At 37.7% G+C, this 18,831-nt stretch overlaps 1 protein-coding gene across 1 annotated transcript; it reads right to left on the bottom strand.

The window, feature by feature from the left end:
* Window positions 1-845: 845 nt before the first annotated feature.
* LOC102808669 (solute carrier family 13 member 2-like) lies at window positions 846-18,570 on the bottom strand. Its single transcript, XM_078010201.2, has 13 exons — window positions 18,466-18,570; window positions 14,188-14,453; window positions 12,590-12,755; window positions 12,228-12,379; window positions 11,538-11,741; window positions 10,720-10,839; window positions 10,531-10,632; window positions 8,477-8,578; window positions 6,853-6,950; window positions 5,948-6,066; window positions 4,286-4,447; window positions 2,444-2,581; window positions 846-1,610 (listed from the first exon to the last, which is right to left on the bottom strand). The coding sequence occupies exons 2-13, from the start codon at window positions 14,421-14,423 to the stop codon at window positions 1,449-1,451; spliced, it is 1,761 nt and encodes a 586-aa protein (XP_077866327.2). The 5' UTR covers window positions 14,424-14,453; window positions 18,466-18,570; the 3' UTR covers window positions 846-1,448.
* Window positions 18,571-18,831: the final 261 nt, after the last annotated feature.

The raw sequence follows: 18,831 nt of genomic DNA, 5'->3' as shown, positions 1-18,831 counted from the left end.
CTTCGGATAAAAATATAACCTAGCCGGAGAATTGATTACGTACTGTTTTCAAGGATTGTACATGAAAATAACAATTTACAGGGAAAACGCAATGAAATAGACTATCACTCTGCAAGTTTACTGCAATATTAACCTATGTCTGGGCGTTTATTGACAACTGAACTTACTGCATACGAGGCAATATCCGTTGCAATAATGTAAATTATATATCGGATGTTTGACGGGGAAACGTCAGTGGCGACTCCCATTCTCTTTCACCGGTATACTTACATAGCCTCGAGTAACTACTTATCGATAATGAAAACATGCCACACCACGGCGGTAACCATGGTAATACACATGTGTAACTGATTTCGGATTTTGACGGTTAGTTGACAAAAATTTTAGAGAACGCGACCGCGCAAGAAGCTGTTATGTCATTGTGTACTGGCATTAAACCCTTAGTTGTAACGTGATACGAGTTCGCCACGTCGCCATTGTGAAGCGTAGTACTCTCCCCGCTAATTCTCAGTCCGCCGCCTCGTGTCATTGCCTTTTAAAATTTGTTAATGAGTTATACGAAGGGGTTTAAACGTTTGATTGAAGTGCATTTTATCGAAGATGGCATGTTAGGTAAAGAAATACGCTTATTAAAATTCGAATTTGTAAACGTTCACAAGTACTCCATATGTATATTCAATGTAACATGCACAATTGCTGCGAGGTATCGTAAAAATCGCATCCTATTCTTAGGGATGAATAAAAAAAAAACGTGGGCGTACATCTTTCTTTGAACGTTCCACTTGCTGTACATATTATACTTACCACAAAGGAGTGATTGTAACGAACAGCTTGAATCGCTGGCATCGTTTATTCTAAAACTTTATTAACGTACTGAGAAATAATCAACATATCAGAGAAAAAATCGCGACTATCGTCAGTGCACTGCAAATGCAACCCCAAAAAGAATTACGATCAATTACAATGCAACGCGTGATCTGAAATTAGATAATCTTAACATCTTACCAACTTGATAAGAAATGGACATTTGAATCATTTGAAAAAAAAAATCGCAAAAAAATCGCAAGTCGGCCATTTTGTATCAGAATCGCAAAACAAAATGGCGTGTATCAATAACCAACTATGAGTGACACAATAACAATTTGGAATCGAAACGGTTGATGCCATGTCAAATATTGATTTGGGGTGATTTGGGAGGGGGGTGTCCGCCAGTCGATCAAGGGTCAACCAAATAAAAAACGATTCGAAGTGCATACATATCCCATTATGACATTTCTTTGCACAAACCTCGAACTGTGTGAGAAATTATGACGGAGCTGAATTCAAAACATAAGTCTCTATTTCGGGGACTACAAAAGTACGGGACAACATAGTGTATATGAATATACATTGACGATCATCGATATTAGAATGTGTAATTTACAATGATTATGGTGATTATGAGCCCTCTATCCAGTTGATGTAGCATTTAGATCTAGGCACGTAGTATTCCCTGCTGTTACAGCCCATTCCGGAAATGTTTTGACGTTAAATATGACGTCACCATACGTATTGATCCACATGTTCGTCAGCAGAATCCCAATGATGTTCAAAGCAAATCCTGCCTTTGCCTGTCAGTATAAAGGACATGTACATGTGTTCATATCTGAACAATTTGTATGATATTGTGAATATGTTGTTTGTTGTAGGAACTGCTACATCATCAAACGTTTGTTGTCATCATCTTAAAGGCCCAGGTATACTATAAATACGCTTCTAAACAATAGGGATTATTTCCTTGCTTGTCACGCTGTAGTAAACAGCTCCGGCCACGCTCCAGTAAAGACATGTTTTCCCGAACTTACAGGTCGATTATGTTGTGCCAAAGTGGATGCATGTGACTATGAATATCACAGCAGTGACTGTATGTAGTATTTAAGACAATAAATAGTGTACGAGCTGAGATTTTGGCGAATAAAAGTCAAAAACATGAACCGGGGAAAGGGAAAGGTTTTGTTAGTGTGTGTGTTCTTTTCTTCTTCTGTTAAAGCGGAGGAGTCGTCACCTGCGCATGCGTCAGACGGCCATGGCGTGTCGTTGTTTACAAACAAGCCTCTACCCACGAGCCTTTGCGTTTTTAGCATGCGTTGTTATCGTCGGTTGGGACTCAATTCCCACGCGTGCGCAGGTGACGACCCTCCCGCTTTAACACTGTAAAACAGATACGTGTGTTGTTGTTTTTTTGGGAGGACTTCTGCCCACACTGTAAAATCGTCCATTAAAAGCAGTTACGTATATTCATTCAATAATGGCAACTACAAAACAGCCGAGACGTCGTCTCAAACATTGAGGTAATTTCCGTTATTTGACTTTTCCCCTTAAAATATTGAGTTAAAGCTTCGTCCCAGATCGAATTATTCACTATATAAGTTACACATGAAATGATTGGCTGTAGCATACTCACCATATCCGGGACAGTTAGGTGGCCATGCGAAAATACGATGGCGTTGGGTGGTGTTGCCACTGGTAACATAAATGCATAAGAGCATACAATTGTGGAAGGAACCAGTAAATAGAGCGGGTTCACACATATAGTCTCACACTGTTAAGTAAGAATATATTAAAACATTCGTTTTTTTTGTGACACACTATGCCTGATCATGATACAATGAAACCACCCTGTTTATTTTCGAGAAACAATTCTGGACACTTTTAAATATCAGAATTTAGAAAATTTGGGAAAAAACATCATGTTCGCCAATCAGCCGTATGTATAATCAAATGAGAAAAAAACGACGTGCATGTAAGTCATCTTAGTCTTTGCGTTAAATTTGAAAGAGATCGGCCAAAGCATATCCAAGAAATAACTCCGGACAGACGCTCGGACGGACGGATGCACGGAATGTCGATTTCCAGTTATTCAAAAATAATTCCCAAATTTGAAATATCGTGTTTGCTTATACCATACATGTCAGTATGTGATCACAGATTAACAATATCATTTGCCGCTATATAGTTTAAATCATGTCTGTAAGCATGACAACAAAAATTCCATGACATCAAACTTGACATTTATAATAGACTCATTCATACCAGCCATTCTTTGAGTCCTTCGAGGAATGATTCTTTTGTCGGTTTCTGGTCACGTGAATATTCAGTTCCATTTTGCCGCAACAAGTAGACTCGTTCGCATAGCGTTTGATACGATTACGAATTTTAGAAAATTTACGTAATGATTAGTGGCGCAATTTCAAACAAACATTCATGGTCATCGGAATATTAATATTTGCGTTTCACGTCGCGATTTGAAGGAATACGGTAGTGATTATAACGAGACAAGATGGCTGACTTGATGACGTACATAGACGTAAACGTCACACAGAATATATCAAATAAACTACTGTAAAATAGCTGGAATTAATTTTCGCTGAAAAGACTTTTTTTTGTGTTTTGTATGGAGTTTAATTTCACTGATTTTTGATGAGTTGAATGTAAGACATAGGAAAAAAAGGTATATTCGCTGGATTTAATTTTCACTGAATCATCCCTTCAGCGAAAATAAATTACATTACAAGCAAAAATTAAGTATTTTACAGTATATAGCTGAGATAAATATGGATCTTGCACGCCAACGTCAACGTCAACGCCAACGTTTCGATGATTTCAGAAAGTTTCGATATTGGCGACAAACGCTTTACAAAATCTATATGACAAACAGCGATACTAAATCGCGATTTTTTTTCTCTGCCTTAGGATCAAAACACATAAAATGATGACGTTTAACGCGAGTAATCATGAAGTTTACCGCATCGTATGATAATTCACAATACGAGCTACGAAACCTATGCATCATGGTCACATGACCAGCCGTCGTAACTATCCATTACTATCGTTATTTATTATTCAAAATTCAATAAAGTCTCGTCTTATAGATAAGGTTATTCCAATTTCCGCGTTAAAATTTGTATTATCGAATAATACATGAAGGATAAATTGATTTAAAAATTAATATGATGCGATTTTTAAGGTGTTCAGACATTCATTTGCATAGTAATGTGCCAATGTGTCACGTGGCTAACACACAAATCAGGGGAACTGGATACCATTGCACGTAATTGTGCGTAATCATTCTGGCCATTCCATCAACGTAATGTACAATATCTACTGACGCAAATCTATTTCAACCTGGCAGTCTTTTTGTGTGTGTGTACACTACCACCATGGCAACGAGGAATTCAAACGCCGTCAAGCGTGAAACTGAATAAATGTGTAATGAAGTGTGATAAATATACGTTGCCATGCTTACCAGAACAGCAAGAATAGGTAGAAATATCGTAGCTATGGCCACGTTGCTTGTAACCTCCGTGAAAAAACACACTGTGGTCGTGACGACCAGGATGATGATTTCCACCGACAAGTTTTCTAATACCCTCAATTGGTCTCCTATCCACTGCGATAAGCCCGACTCCTTTGCAAAAAAAAAAGATATACAGGTGATAGTCATGTATTTCATTACCTCGTGGCGTAAACATGTTAACATTTTATGTGAAATTTGAAAATATTTTCCACCGATGCGTCTTTTTTTCGCTTGTAGTAGAAATGCAGCGGGGTTGAAAAACGCACAAACATCTCCCGCATCGCAGATTACTCAGTCCCGTGGATTTCCGACCTTACCAACTGCAAGATAATTATCAATAGGTTATTCACAGGATACCGGTGTCACGTGGTGTAGGTACCGACTAGTCATCGGATCCGCCATCTTGTTCAGGCTGGTTCGTGTTTCCATGGTTATACAAGTATCACACCATGGCGTGGCAGGTAAATGTTTGATTTGACAGACGGCGAGATTCTAGAAATTGTTTCAATTGCTTGGTGCCAGTTTGGATATACAATTGACGAAAATGAGGACAAGCCTACGTGTTGCCGACGTGGTCCGACAAAATGTCACGCGCGACAAAGCAACGCCATTCACGTGAGCCTGGCGCCCAACTTTAATGAATTTTAATGTATCCAACTAAAGCTAAATTTAAACATAATTATCTTCATTTTTATAATTTGTATAATAATAGTTAACGATCTATCAGTGTCGGGTCATGCATCACAAATTTGTTTAAATATGTCTAAATATTGAAATTAGGAGCAAAACTGGACTGTTGTTAAGGGTTGCTATATTCCAATGTACGTTTCAATTCCCTGTCTGTTATTATATGTGCAATACTGAATAGACTCCATATGGTGATTAAGAGATTGAATTTCAGTGAATTCTGGTTATCGGTAAATACAGAATGCAAATACGGAGCTGAGAAACGACGTATATATTTGTATCTGAGCAAAAATACAATATATATCAGATGACATGCGTAAATCTTATAAAGTAACAAAGTATATAGTTTCTCCGTCACGCACGCCGTATATACCGTGTATTGTATGATTCATGTGAGTTGAATTACTGTATCTCCTTAACACGCCCTCGATATTCCAAGCGTCATAGTTGACCATTTTCCATTCACTGCGAGATCCCGCGTTATGCGTAAAATCGAACGTGAAAACAAGACAAAACAAAGGCCATAGCGTCGTAGTGACGTCAAGGCATCGCGTGGCATCTACCAAATGTGAAAGTATTTTTGCGGGTATTTTCCACGATTATTAATATGCTATAAATATTTGATGGTGATGAAATTTGCTGACGTAAAGTCATATTAACGCCATATTACCCTCTGAAAAATCGGTATTTCGACATTGAGGTATAACAAAAGAAATTCGAAATCAAATCATTCGATTTTTGCAGCAGACGTTCGGTCCGCGCCTTTCACGCATTATGCGAGATTTCACGGCATACGGAATATCATCTGTTTTCGTACAGCATACGTTCACATTATACGTTTTACACGTAATCGCAATGGACCCATAGTATCGAACACGACTGCGACTGTGGGCGCTTTAGGGGAAATGATACTGACAATCTTACCTGGCATCCCTCGGCAAGAGCAAAGCCGCCTCCAAGGAGTAATACGATTCCCCAAGGTAAACCGTGGTGTACAGTTTTCCAATCCAACAATGCTCGCCGTGGACCTGGTTTTGATGTGTCTGTTAGAAAAGAAGATATTTTAATTATAATGATTTTACCCATCTAAGACAAAATTTAAACGAAATAGTTCACAATTTAATTATACATACGAGGCAACAACGCTTGCGTTTTGACTAATAAGTAAGTACGTATCATCAAATCACAGCGCATGCTCAGATGTATAATATAATATTTTATCATTCCCACAAATATTTTTGATTGTAATCTATCTCATTAGAGGATAATGTATTCGTGTAGCGGTTTCTATAACGATGGTTCCTCATTAGTTTTTTGGAATGGTGTTAAATGTTACCTAATCACCCGAGTGTATTGATATTGTAAAAAAAGTAGTGCCGTTGATATACTAGTATTAGCTCAAAATGGCGGAATAAAAAAAAACAAGTCGTGGAGGCTCTTTGTTTCATGTATGTCAACACATCACACTCAGTTAGTTTCATTTTTTTTAGTAACCGTTAGTATTTGTGTGTGTTAATGCGCTTGTTTTATGGATGGATGAGCACGACAATGTAGTATATCCCTAGTGGGCGGTCTTTTCACAGCTTGCTTGCACTATGCAAGATGTCTATTGTCTGAATGGCGATAATGAAGAACGTTGCGTAGAATGGGACCCCCTACGGACGAGACAGTCAGTCGCTATCTGCCACAGAACGTCGAACATCGTCAAAGTGCTCGGTCTCCTCATTAAATCAATAATGATGTGTAATACTTATCGTCTTATGAGAACGACGATACAGCATCCTCAGTAAATATTTATGATTATTAAAAGAAAAATACGAATAATTTACCGCCACTTCTTCTGCAGCATAAAAAGTTAGGTGGTTGTGACGGGCAGAAAAATAGTAACACTGAGATGAGAATTGCAGGCGTGGCGTCAGAAACGTACCTACAGATATTACAAAGAACATATGTATTCAATTGTCGATTACGTAAGAGAACAATAAACACATCGACTGTTTCAGCGTTACGTTTTGTCAACAAATCTGCCATTTTGTGCCGCGCTATGACGTACTGTAAAACGGTTTATTTTAGCTGACATTTAATTTCACTATTTTGATACTTTGAACATATTCACTGTGTTTTAATTTCAAGAATTTGTCAAGGAAACAATGAGTTTTATTGTTATTTTACATGTTTACGTAGATTTAATTTAGCGGATTTTGCGAAAATAGCAAAATTAAAACCCAGTGAATATTTAATGCATGCACATACTCTTTATTATCATACATCTGTCACCGTTAATGTTACATAAAACCAGGGACCTACCCGGTCCATGATAAAACAGAAGAACAAAGGACGCAATTTACCCATTTTTTTTTGACATTCAAATTCCGGAGGATGTAGGCGACATTAGGCGCGTTAATTTTGTGAAATGCGACTCTGGTTAGGAAAGGTTAACGTAGCTTGGGTTGTTTACAAAAACTGCCGATACTAATGACTGATCTCGCGATTGTCGGACATCAAGTCATCGAGATTTCACTGAAGAGGATTTCCGAGGAGAATAGCTCCTGTAAATGTACGAAGCTTGATACGTACATGGAATTTAAATAATCCCCGGGGAGCATGTACAAGTTTCTTTCAAGTAGTCGCCATTATTGCAATATTACATTTCAGGTTTCTGTCAATTCGAGTTTGAAAAGAAAATTCTTCAGTGCGCTTCCAGCGGTCCCAAGTTGTTAATAATAGAACATCGTGATCCAACCATAACGGTTTGAGAAATTGATATGATATTCTTTTTTAAACATTAATAAATAAAAGATGTTTTAGGAAAAAGTGAGGCTTTCGAATGTCATGTGATATTCATGAAACTTTTAAATAAGAATATGAGATTATTACGAGGACACCTCAAAGTATGCACAAAGAAAATGCAGCGAGTGTATCGATCGACGAGCAGCGAAGCTCGATGCGACGGCGTACTGTCTGAGTGCACACTTTGACGTATCCTCGTAATAACCTTATTATTATACATCTTTTCCTTTCAAGGATACGTCATGGGAATGCCGAAATCCAGAACAGAATCATCGAACTTCTTTGTGCGGAGTCCGGTCAAACCCTGGTGCTAGCCATGTTTGTTATTATTAGAGGACACTTACGCTAGTAATCATTCTATATTTGGAATTCGCATTTCCTAATATGGTAGGATGAAAATACCCCATAAATACCACAAAATTACGGCACGCTGTAACTTATGGCGTTACAGATGTATGATAATAAAGAGTATGTGCGCTTTTTGAAATAAGCAAAGAACGCATTGTTTGATAACAAGGTAGCACTACTACGAATCGCACAGATCGCACCATGCAAAGGTTAACGATGTTGCAAAATACAATCAGTTCGATATCGGTATCACTATAGTAGAAGGGGTGTTTTATGACGCATTACGACAATGTCTGTTTTGATGTGTGTACTTACCCATCGGGGAATAGATTACCCCACCCGTATCCTCCCATCTCCCTAGTCATCCAGAGAAGTGCCAGCATCACGAAGTGTACTAGTACAGCGCCCTCAGCAAAACTGCGACAAAATAAATAAATATAATATAAACACGATATAATTGGCAAGATTGTGTGAGAATCAAGTACAATCCTGTACACGTGTTGCACTTGTTTCTATTTTCTGTCATATTTATTATAATCTGTACCGTTGGCTCAGTAGTCAATCGGCAAAGTACTTTCTCCGCGCGCTGTTCAAAATGGCGGTCCAATACGACGCATACAACGCGTGTGAAATAAATTGTTAGTTAAACACGAAATTCGCTGCAAGACTCCCTTGACACTCAACTCATTGAATGTCATAATTTTATCCGCCTAGGAAAATGGCATCAACCTGGTCGTGTTTTTTTTTCACGGTTTCCGCTCTGGTGAGTGTTTAATATCGTATTATCATATTATCGATCGAGCACAGTATCACTTGTGCGCGTTTACGTTATACCCAAAATGATCCGCCTATTCGCGCGCCTGCGAAACGCCGTATCACGACTTCCGGGAATGTTTATAAGCCCGTCTAAGTGATGTTGACGTCGCAAAATCACCTCGTCGCCGGTGCGAGATTTATAGAAAAGCTGTATTAGTGAACCCCATTTGTTAGTGAAAATTGAAAATAACATTTTAAATTCCAGCGTCAGGTCTACGTTGTTTGTAACATTATACTCAGCGGAGTGCCAAAGAAAACGTCTGATTATGATCAGTGTGCATATTATTGTATCACAGAAAATCCAGCTGCGATTTTATCACGGGTTTATTATGAACACAGACTGCTTCTAAGCCACTCTTGTGTTCCAAATCGATTTCCGCCGATGCATGGGTCTGGAGAAGAGTTAAATCATTTTAATGCAATCGAGGCATGAAGTCTGTACTCCAGTTTTAATCAATAGAAACGCAATACAGTAACTCATTTTTGCGACCACACCAACCTCTTTCACAATAGGTAGGATATTATGGATGATGTTAATCAAAGTTTTGCGAGGGGATAAAAATATGAATATGTTCGATATAATCTCCGACGCAATTTTACGCTAATAAACAATTAAAACTTATGCCACTAAATTTATTTATTTATTTATTTATTTATTTATTTATTTATTTGTTTGTTTGTTTGTTTGTTTGTTTGTTTGTTTGTTTGTTTGTTTGTTTATTTATTTATTTATTTATTTATTTATTTATTTATATTGTTGTTTTTCAAGTTGCAATGATAGGAATATTGTTAATGAAACAAAATACTATATATATAAGATCACCACACAAAATCCAGGAAGATTGCTGAGTGAAAAGGACGAGTCTTTTTAGGTATCACTTTAAGGGGCAACATCTGTACATGCTCAGTCATAGAGATTGGAACCATGGTATAACGTGTATTACAAGGGACAAGAGAGTCGGTAAGTATAAATATCAGTGTACGTGCTGTGTGGTACATGCTGTCAAATTGTTTCGAGTCATTGCATAACATAATCTAATGAAGACTGTTGACTAATAAAGAGCTATTATGATATTGTTACTTTTATATGTTCGATAATATGCGCACTGAGTAATACAAGTGATTTATGTACGCCCTTGAAGGGAAGAGGTCGTTACATGCGCACGCGCGGGAATTGAGTCCCAGGCGACGACGACAATACACGCTAAAAACAATGACACGCTATGGCCATCTGACTACTCCCCCCGCTTTAAAATCCAGTAATGATTTATCACTGTCCCGGTGCCGCGGTGCGTGTTCAAATTAAATTGCAAAGTATTTTACGAGACAAATTGTATTTATGTTTCTAATTAATCTGCGCGTAAAATACCGATATAAGCTGATGTGCGCATGGTAGCACCGTGGTATCCATGAATATACATGTAAAATAAACATTCGCGCATTCGTGCTTTTGATTTTGTTTTAAAATGGTATCGTTTACGCGTTGTATATGCCGCGGAGTTTGTTTTCTCAAGTTACGTTGACGTTCATTGCAAAACATGTAATTCACTTACGTCATAGAACCTAATTCCTCGTATTGCTTCCTTATGACGTATCTGGCTGCATCTTCACGACTGTCGATACACGGACACGTTGAACAGCAGTTTCCTTTGCAACTGTAATCACATAATTATAGAGAAGTATTTGGGCAGATTCGAAAGTATTTACAGATACGAACGTCGAGGGCGTGCTATTTAACGTACCTCAGACCCAGGAACCATATCTGCAGCCAACCCCATGTCATCAGCTCAAACAGAACCATGCCAGGGAACGAGTAGATGAACCAGGATGCAAAATCAACACCATGTTCATTGCCGTATCGCCTGTTAATATAAACAATGCATTCATATAACATCTGGTTGTACAACTCTTACTACAGATGAAAGAATCTGGAGACTGAGCAAACTTCCCTATGAAGATTCAAGTTTCATTGTTCCTCCTGAGACATATTTTTCTATTTTTTAAAACTCTCCGGGACTTGTTGATACTGCTATACTTTAAAACGCATTGCTGAGACATACGGGTCTTAACAACCTTTCAGATATGTAAGCACATTGCAAGTGCAGAAACTGAGGGAGACGGCAACTTTTGTACTGTCCTGACTCAGGCTGCACTGTCAAATCAAACACAGCGTCTATAGGATGTCCATAGTTATTTTGTTTTATTTCGCCAACAGCGATAACAAGTCTGATAATTTGAAGTTCTCTCACTAAAATTAACGGAACAGTCGTCAACATTGTGCATGCGTGAATAGAGTCTCGCCCATCCGGAAAGGAGAGGTCCGGTCGTCAGATCGCTTGTGTGACGAACTTGAAGTGGGGTGAAAGGCAAAATATTGTTAGATAAGTTTAGTTATATTATGAATGATTACACAACCAAACAACAAAATTTACCCATCTACGTAATTTCTACGTCACGGAATCGCCGAGTTGCTGAAAGGTGTGATCTATTGAAATTTACGTAAATTTGCTGAATTTACGTCAATGTTTATTTATTGAAAGACAAAAGTTAAGATAGTTACGTTTCCAGTACACCTGTAAGCACCAGATTAGTACCAGTACCAGTCAGTGTAGCGCTGCCGCCGATGTTCGCGGCGTACGCGACGCATATCACAAGGGCTTTACACATCAGTCTGTCGGTATCCGATAAGGAATCCGAGTCCAAGTTGTCGTCGGTGAGGGCAGGCTCTTCTGCCTTTGAGATCTCCTCTATATCTGGCGATCCACTGAAATCAATATTAACACTAAGTATTAGTACCATGGAGCTTGATTGACAACTAGTTGTCTGAGGTTGCCATAATCCTATAGTTTTGAACGGGTCAGCCACACGGAAATCGTGAATCGCGACGGGAATATTTTAATATTGCTACTTTATACTGCATACCGAAGTATGCATTAGTTTAGGATTTTCATGAACCTTGTTTTGCGGGCATTAATATTTATTAATACAAGTGACCGTGTACGTCAAGAGCGGTGGTCGTCGGGTCGCGTCGTGTACAACTCGTGTAAAATACATTGTTTGTTTACATGAATTTCGAACACGTGATGCGCGACGACCATCGCCCTTTAAACAATCAACGCGCATGCGTATTCGAGTTATTCGCTGCTTTTCCGTTAGTAAAATGCTACGAGCAGTAGTAAATAATTAACTAATTAACACATCGATTACTGTTTCAATCCATGACGTAACAATGAATAACTTTTTCGCTCACGTTTTCTCGTCGGTATTATATGTGAAGCCGTCGTTGATGGCGCCATTGTTTTTATTGAATTCTACCATGTTAGTTATTTCATTTCCTTTGTCGATTGAGTTTACGTCTATGTCAGAAATTGACACAACTTGGAGGTGATTGTCTTTTATTTCCTGAAAAACGAGAAACAAAATATTATATTAAAAACTATACTGTAGAGTTAAGCAAATAAAACAGCATAAAAATACTCATACGATATCAAACAGATTTTATTCTTGTAATTGTTGGCAAACTATATTTTAATCAAAGTTAGATATTATGAATTTATGCTGGAGACTTATCGACACTGACAATTTTTGAACGACCTACGACCTACGAATTACCTCATTTTCATGGTGACGCCCTTCTTCAGCGGCTGCATCATCTTTCTGTTTCGCGATCAGTTGTGTCAGCACTGCCTGGGCGATAGGTGTCATCATAGCTGTTGTTGCCGTGTTGCTTATAAACATTGATAAACAAGCTGTGGGGATCATGAAGCCTAGCATCAACCTTCAAAATGAAGGAAAGTATGAGTTAAAATTGTGGGGTTTGAAAAAAAATAATCCACACAGAAAAATGTTGAAAACAAAATTTTAAAGGAAAAGTTATAGAAAAAAACATATTGCTACATAAAGCCCCACATACATGTACTTATAAAGCAAAATGAAAATTGACAGCAATATCAACGTAGTTTAAAACTAAGTAAAGGAAAATACATTTTGCATAATAGATCTACCCCTCCAACCGAGTTTCCCCAACGTAAAAATAAAATAATGTTACAGAAAAATACAGATGGGGTCAGTTTCTAATACTTCATTCCTATCAGTCACGCCCTCTACCGTCAAAATGACGTAGATGGTGAAAGTAATCCTGTTTTGTTGCAAACACTTTCGCCATTTACAATACACAATAGTAGAATACTGTGTTGTCACCCTCGAATAAAGTGCGGGACAAATATGGCGGAGCATGTCAAACTTTGCGCGATGCTAGTTTGTTGCTGCAGCAAGCTGTTTCAGTAACCTACGCTGAAACACACCTTCCATTAGTGTCACAATCACCCTGCTGTTTGGAACCCATTTCCGGTCAGAATTCCGTCCCCGTTTCTTGATAATATTACATTTTAGCCTAAACGTCAGATTCACCTTAAAGTTACGTTTTCATTTCAAAAAAATGTGAAATATCACTCCCAGAACAAGATACAAACATGAAATGTGTCAAAATAGCTGTTTCAGCCGAAAAAAATACGATATATTAAAATAAAAATCCTGCCTTTAGTTCCAAGTTCATTTCATTTTGAAAGTACTGGAGGGCCTTGACAAACACGTGACTAACCTTCCAAGAAAAACAAAGCCTCCTAACTCAATGTATATTTTTAATTTAGAAGTCTCGCTTAATCATATGCAGCATCTAATTACTCATTATCACTTACAATCAAAACATTCATGGTTTTTTTGTTCACAGATTCGCAAAGTTACAAATTTAAATCCTGTACTCATGTCGGTAGAGACCAAACCCTGACCATTTTGACGGAACCCGGCGCACTGATTTAACATAATTTCGCAAATTTCTAAACAATAGTTAACACAGATTTGAAGAAACCCCATATCAGGGACGCCTATAAGATCGACTCAAACTCGTCTACTATACTGCTCAGTGTTGGATGTTCGTCGCTGAACACTGAGGGGTGTCTCCTTGTTCTGGGAGAAGAGCACACATATGTACAGAAGAGAGGGATCATCACAATGAAGCCTTTAGTATAAACTAAGTTAAACATGTTCTCTATCGTTTATCGCAAATACTGTAAACTTTTCCATTTGTTTTCTAAATTTGAAAAAAAAAACTTTAGATATTTATTATAGCATTGTTTTTAGTTTTCCAAGAAAATAGTATTAATGAATACCACCAAATGAACTACAGAGGGCGCTTTCATCTAAATATTTACCATCGTATGTTTGATCCCACGAGCAACAGCACTCTTAGAGCAATACGTTTGTGAAGATTCCAGTGTTCTATGGCCACAGCTACGATCAAACCACCCAGGAATAGAGCATTAGTGTCCTTCATATACATCACAGAAACTGAACCAGCTGTCATCACCCCCAATAATGGGAACATCACCAACGGTAGTAATGCTGTCGCTGACAGAGGGAGGGCTTCCGTAACCCAGAACACCGCCATGATGATGAGCACATACGCTGCCTTGGACTCCTGCGAAAAAGTTGAAAATACATGTATTTTTTTTTTTTTTTTTTTGTTTGTCGAAAGTACAAGTCGATTCTAATATCGGCTGCTATCGACCTAAAATATTAGGTTGATCAAGGCGGTTTAATTTTCGCTTTTGCGCCTGATGTAATATACACAGGCAAATCGCCATTTTCTATTTAACCGCGACCCATTTTTGAAAGTTCAGTGTTGAAACAAAAATGAATTCTTGTGTACTGCCAATATGTCTACAGGAACGAAAAGTTCCAATCTTTCTGTCGACTACTGTGCATTTTTAATGCAAAAAAGGATCCTACTTTTATTGTATTACATTCTGTGATGAACGACGGAGGGTTCTTACATGAGTACACCATATGGCATACGACAATTTACTACTGTCGAAATATAGGTCAGTGCCCCCTTTTTTTCTTCAATAAATGTCGTTCCTGGCAGATTGTTTCACTATTTTGAGCGGAAACCGGAAAAACTTGTCATAACTGTTTAACTTTCTCATATATTAACTCCATAATCAGCGTAAGGTAAGGTTTATCACAAAAATTTGGTTCGGAATTTTGTTTCCGATATGATTCAGTTTATTTGAGAACTTTCAGGAAACAGAAGTGATTAATCTTAATCGACGATTTGTGGGTTTTAATTAATGTCACATGATACACGTCATCAAATCCGCCAAGTTTGTCCATCCTCGTTCCAGTCTCGTCATAGTATTTAGAATTGTTCTTCCACGCGCTTCCTATTACACAACGACTTAGCTAGTCAATGTTTGTTGCGAATATTGTTATCGTGCATGAGCTGTCGGCATTCTCGGACATTCAAATCTATAACGTATTTTACCGAGGTATAATTCGCGAACTGTCGGTAGTATCACGAACGGTTCGAGGAGGAACAAAACCAATTCTGAGTTCAGACGAAGCAGAAACCCTAAAATGGTATATACAAAGGTTATATTATTTGAGGGTTTTGATTGTGCTATATATTAACCCTATTCTCTCCGAAAACGACCACCGTACGTGCGTTCGTCTGTCCGCCCGTCCGTCCGTTCGTGTCCAACAGTACATCACACATGCTTGGACCGATCAAATTTAATCTTCACACACACAACCTAGCGTACATCTACGCATGCATTTGTATAATGACCCGATTCAGAATTTGATTAGAATCAATAGTTTGGAAATGCTACGGGGATAACCAGATATACCTAATTAATGATTGTATGTTGACGACTTCAACATTTATTTTTTCGGTGAAAGGGTAATAAACAACTTGAATACATTGATCGATTAGGAGCAGGTAGTTGATAGATTGTTTTACAATCACTCAGAAGGACCCCCATTAAAATATCACCATAAAATGGTGCCAGCGACCTAAATACGACGCCGGTACAACCAAGTAACACTAGCATCTAATAAATATATTAAGTGGAAAGTTATGCAAATAGTATGTGCTGTTTATATGGGTCTATATAACAAAAATGTCGTGTTTTACTGCTCGGTTTGTTATTGCGTATATGTGTCTTGCAAACTAGATTTTTAGCCCTTCGATGTTATTAGATGTTATGTGTTATTTGTTGAGGCGAAAACTAGTTATAACGTTGATAAGTTTACACCTTATATGATCTTTAATTGATAGTTGATCCGGGCGTGACCCGGGTTACAGACCTCACCAAAATATAATTGATTTAGTACCCCTCTGTATATAGTAAAAGACGTTGTCCTGGAAGAATAACATAGCGGGAAGTTGGATACGGCTTTTATAATCAGTAACTTAAATTGTTATTAAATAACAGACTCAAGATTGATTATGAAGTCAATTTTACCAATTTCAACTTTTTTTACAAATACTTGTGAACTCTTTCATTTCTAATCTGGAATTACGCAATTTTATCAACATTTTGAATTAATGCGTTGGTTCAATAAGAAAACACCATTTTTGTCGATGTTTTTCAAGATGGCAGACAAAGAAGGTGATTCTTGGTCGCTTTATATAGTACACATATTATTTTTTATTACTTTTCGAATTAATTTCGGAAGATTAGTTTCATTTCGGATACTTGTCACGTACTGCATGAACAAAATGAATTGGTATATGTTTTACAGTTATTATTTGGCTGAAATTATGTCATAGTCTACTATATCTTTCGTGCTGTTTTATCGTATTTTTTTGTCGGACGTTTATCAAGATAGTTTCCGGCAGAAATTTGAAGATTATGATACTAATGTGCGGTGCATTGTCGTTAGATTTGGGGGACATTGTCTTTAAATGATATTATACGGTGGCAATATTCTGTCCATTTTGCAGACAGTTGGTTCACCACTCGACCTTGCCACAGTGCGGGTAGTGTGTGGACTTTTACCTGTCAGCAATGCAGTAAAAGTATTTACTATAAATGGATTGATTTAGTACTTAGATTGAACTTTCACCTCGACAAAGTTAGCACTAAATAGTTATCTTTGTAGTCAAGGTTGTAAAACTCAATCGAAGTACATTATTTATGAAGATTTGTAAAACATGTCTATAAGTATGGTTAATTTTATAAAACATCTTTTTCTACAATTATAGTGTCGCTGGTACTCCAGCCAAATCGACATACTACTGTGACAGTTTCGGATATTGCGCTCAACTACACTTTTACTCAACCAAAAATGGCATGCAGGTAATTATTGTAGTTGATCGTGATTGCACGCTTCGTGTAGCAATACTGCAGTGCACAGGGGTTTGTGATCGCACTAGGGGATTCACCGTCAGTTAGCAATCCCCATGTGCTATGGTGGTTATACTGAACACGCATTGACTAGCGGCAATGAGAGAAACATCAATGATGAGCTCACAGACTCAATATCAGAATATTTACCTCGCCTACGGCCTCGGAATATTTCATTCGATTTGGGTGCCTTGGTATCCGTAGGACGATATATAAATATGTCATTACCCACATTTTCAGTATGATATGTTGTTATGATATATTGTACTGCCCGCCGAAAGACTTGTTAACTCCATGCCGTGCCAAAGCACCGCCTTATTTCCACCACAGTTAGCTGCGATTGTCCACTAACAAAATTGTTATACTTTCCCGTTTAAGGTCAGTCGCTATTCTCAAATATATTATAAATTAAACAAGGATTCACTTTATTTTATTATTAATTGCTCCTCACTCTCTATCAACCCAAAATTCGAAATTATACGTGACAAGAGAGATAATTTAAGTCACTGGCCCGTAAAACTAATAATTATTTGCTGATAAGAGAGAATGCCGTTTGCGTATTTTATACCTTGATATACATATGGGTCTAATAATTTATTTATTTAAAGTCTGTTCTCCAGTTTTAATCAATAGAAACGTAATACAGTATCTCATTTTTGCGACCACACCAACAACAATAGAAAAGTGAAATATTATGGATGTTGTTAATTATGTTAATCATGCTTGGCGAGGGGGTAAGAATATGAATATGTTCGAAAAACACGCAATTTATTTATTTATTTATTTTAATCAATCGAGCAATAAGTCATTTCTTGTTAATACATGTTCACTTAATATAATCCCTCATTTATTTCCATGGTAACAGTCGACTGAATGCAAGTATTGATAACTGATGAAGGTTTATAAAACGACTTTGCCAGGACGTAGGATGCGCGTCCTTACAATGCACTGAAATAATCACATACTGTAAAGGGGGTAATTATTCACTGGGTTTTAATTTAGCTTATTTCGCTGACTGGAAAAATGCGCTAAATTAAAACACAGTGAATATGTAAAATTTAGCATAGAACACATTATCTAAATGACGAAACCGTGAATTTAAAACCCACTGAATATGCCTGAAATGGTAAATCAGTGAAATTTAAACCCAGTGAAAATTAGTCATTTTACAGTACATAGACGTACATTATAACGATCATTTGTCAACAGTGACCTTTCATATGGATCGCGTTAAAATACACTTTTTGAAAGAAAAAACACAAATAAACTTAAACTAATGCAGTTGGATTCACGACTTACCGTTCCTGGTATACATATCGGCAGTATTGCGGCCAGTATCGGAGTGATAATGACGATACAGGAACGACGAAACGCCCAAAACTCGCGCAGGGTACGCAGCAGTGAGTAAGCCATCTTAGATAAACTTCGAACTCGCCTCAGTGGTCTGTAAGGCCGTCTTATCATGGTGATTTGTTTATTGGCCCTTTCACTACTGGTCGTATAGTTAATTATTAAATGTACATGGGAGTCGGACGACATGAACGGTTTTAGCTACGGTGCCTGGGTCTGAGTACGATGATGAGGCAGACGCTCAACTCCCGTGACAAAAGACGGTATTTATATCTGCTTATTGTATGTAAAACGTTCACATGTAGCCTAAAATAC

The sequence above is a fragment of the Saccoglossus kowalevskii genome, chromosome 16 (genome assembly GCF_978046115.1).
Source record: "Saccoglossus kowalevskii chromosome 16, keSacKowa6.1, whole genome shotgun sequence".
NCBI classification, from domain to species: Eukaryota; Metazoa; Hemichordata; class Enteropneusta; family Harrimaniidae; genus Saccoglossus; species Saccoglossus kowalevskii.
Note: the sequence above shows the minus strand (reverse complement) of the source record. Positions and strands in the feature narration are given on the sequence as shown.

What these genes read in the sequence shown, in the direction of transcription:
- LOC102808669 (XM_078010201.2), bottom strand. Translation starts at nt 14,423, where the DNA reads ATGGCGGTGTTCTGGGTTACGGAAGCCCTCCCTCTGTCAGCGACAGCA. An exon ending in GGCGTCACCATGAAAATGAG is followed by an intron (nt 12,380 to 12,589) that starts GTAATTCGTAGG and finishes CTCGTTTTTCAG; the next exon opens with GAAATAAAAGACAATCACCT. An exon ending in TATAATACCGACGAGAAAAC is followed by an intron (nt 11,742 to 12,227) that starts GTGAGCGAAAAA and finishes TATTGATTTCAG; the next exon opens with TGGATCGCCAGATATAGAGG.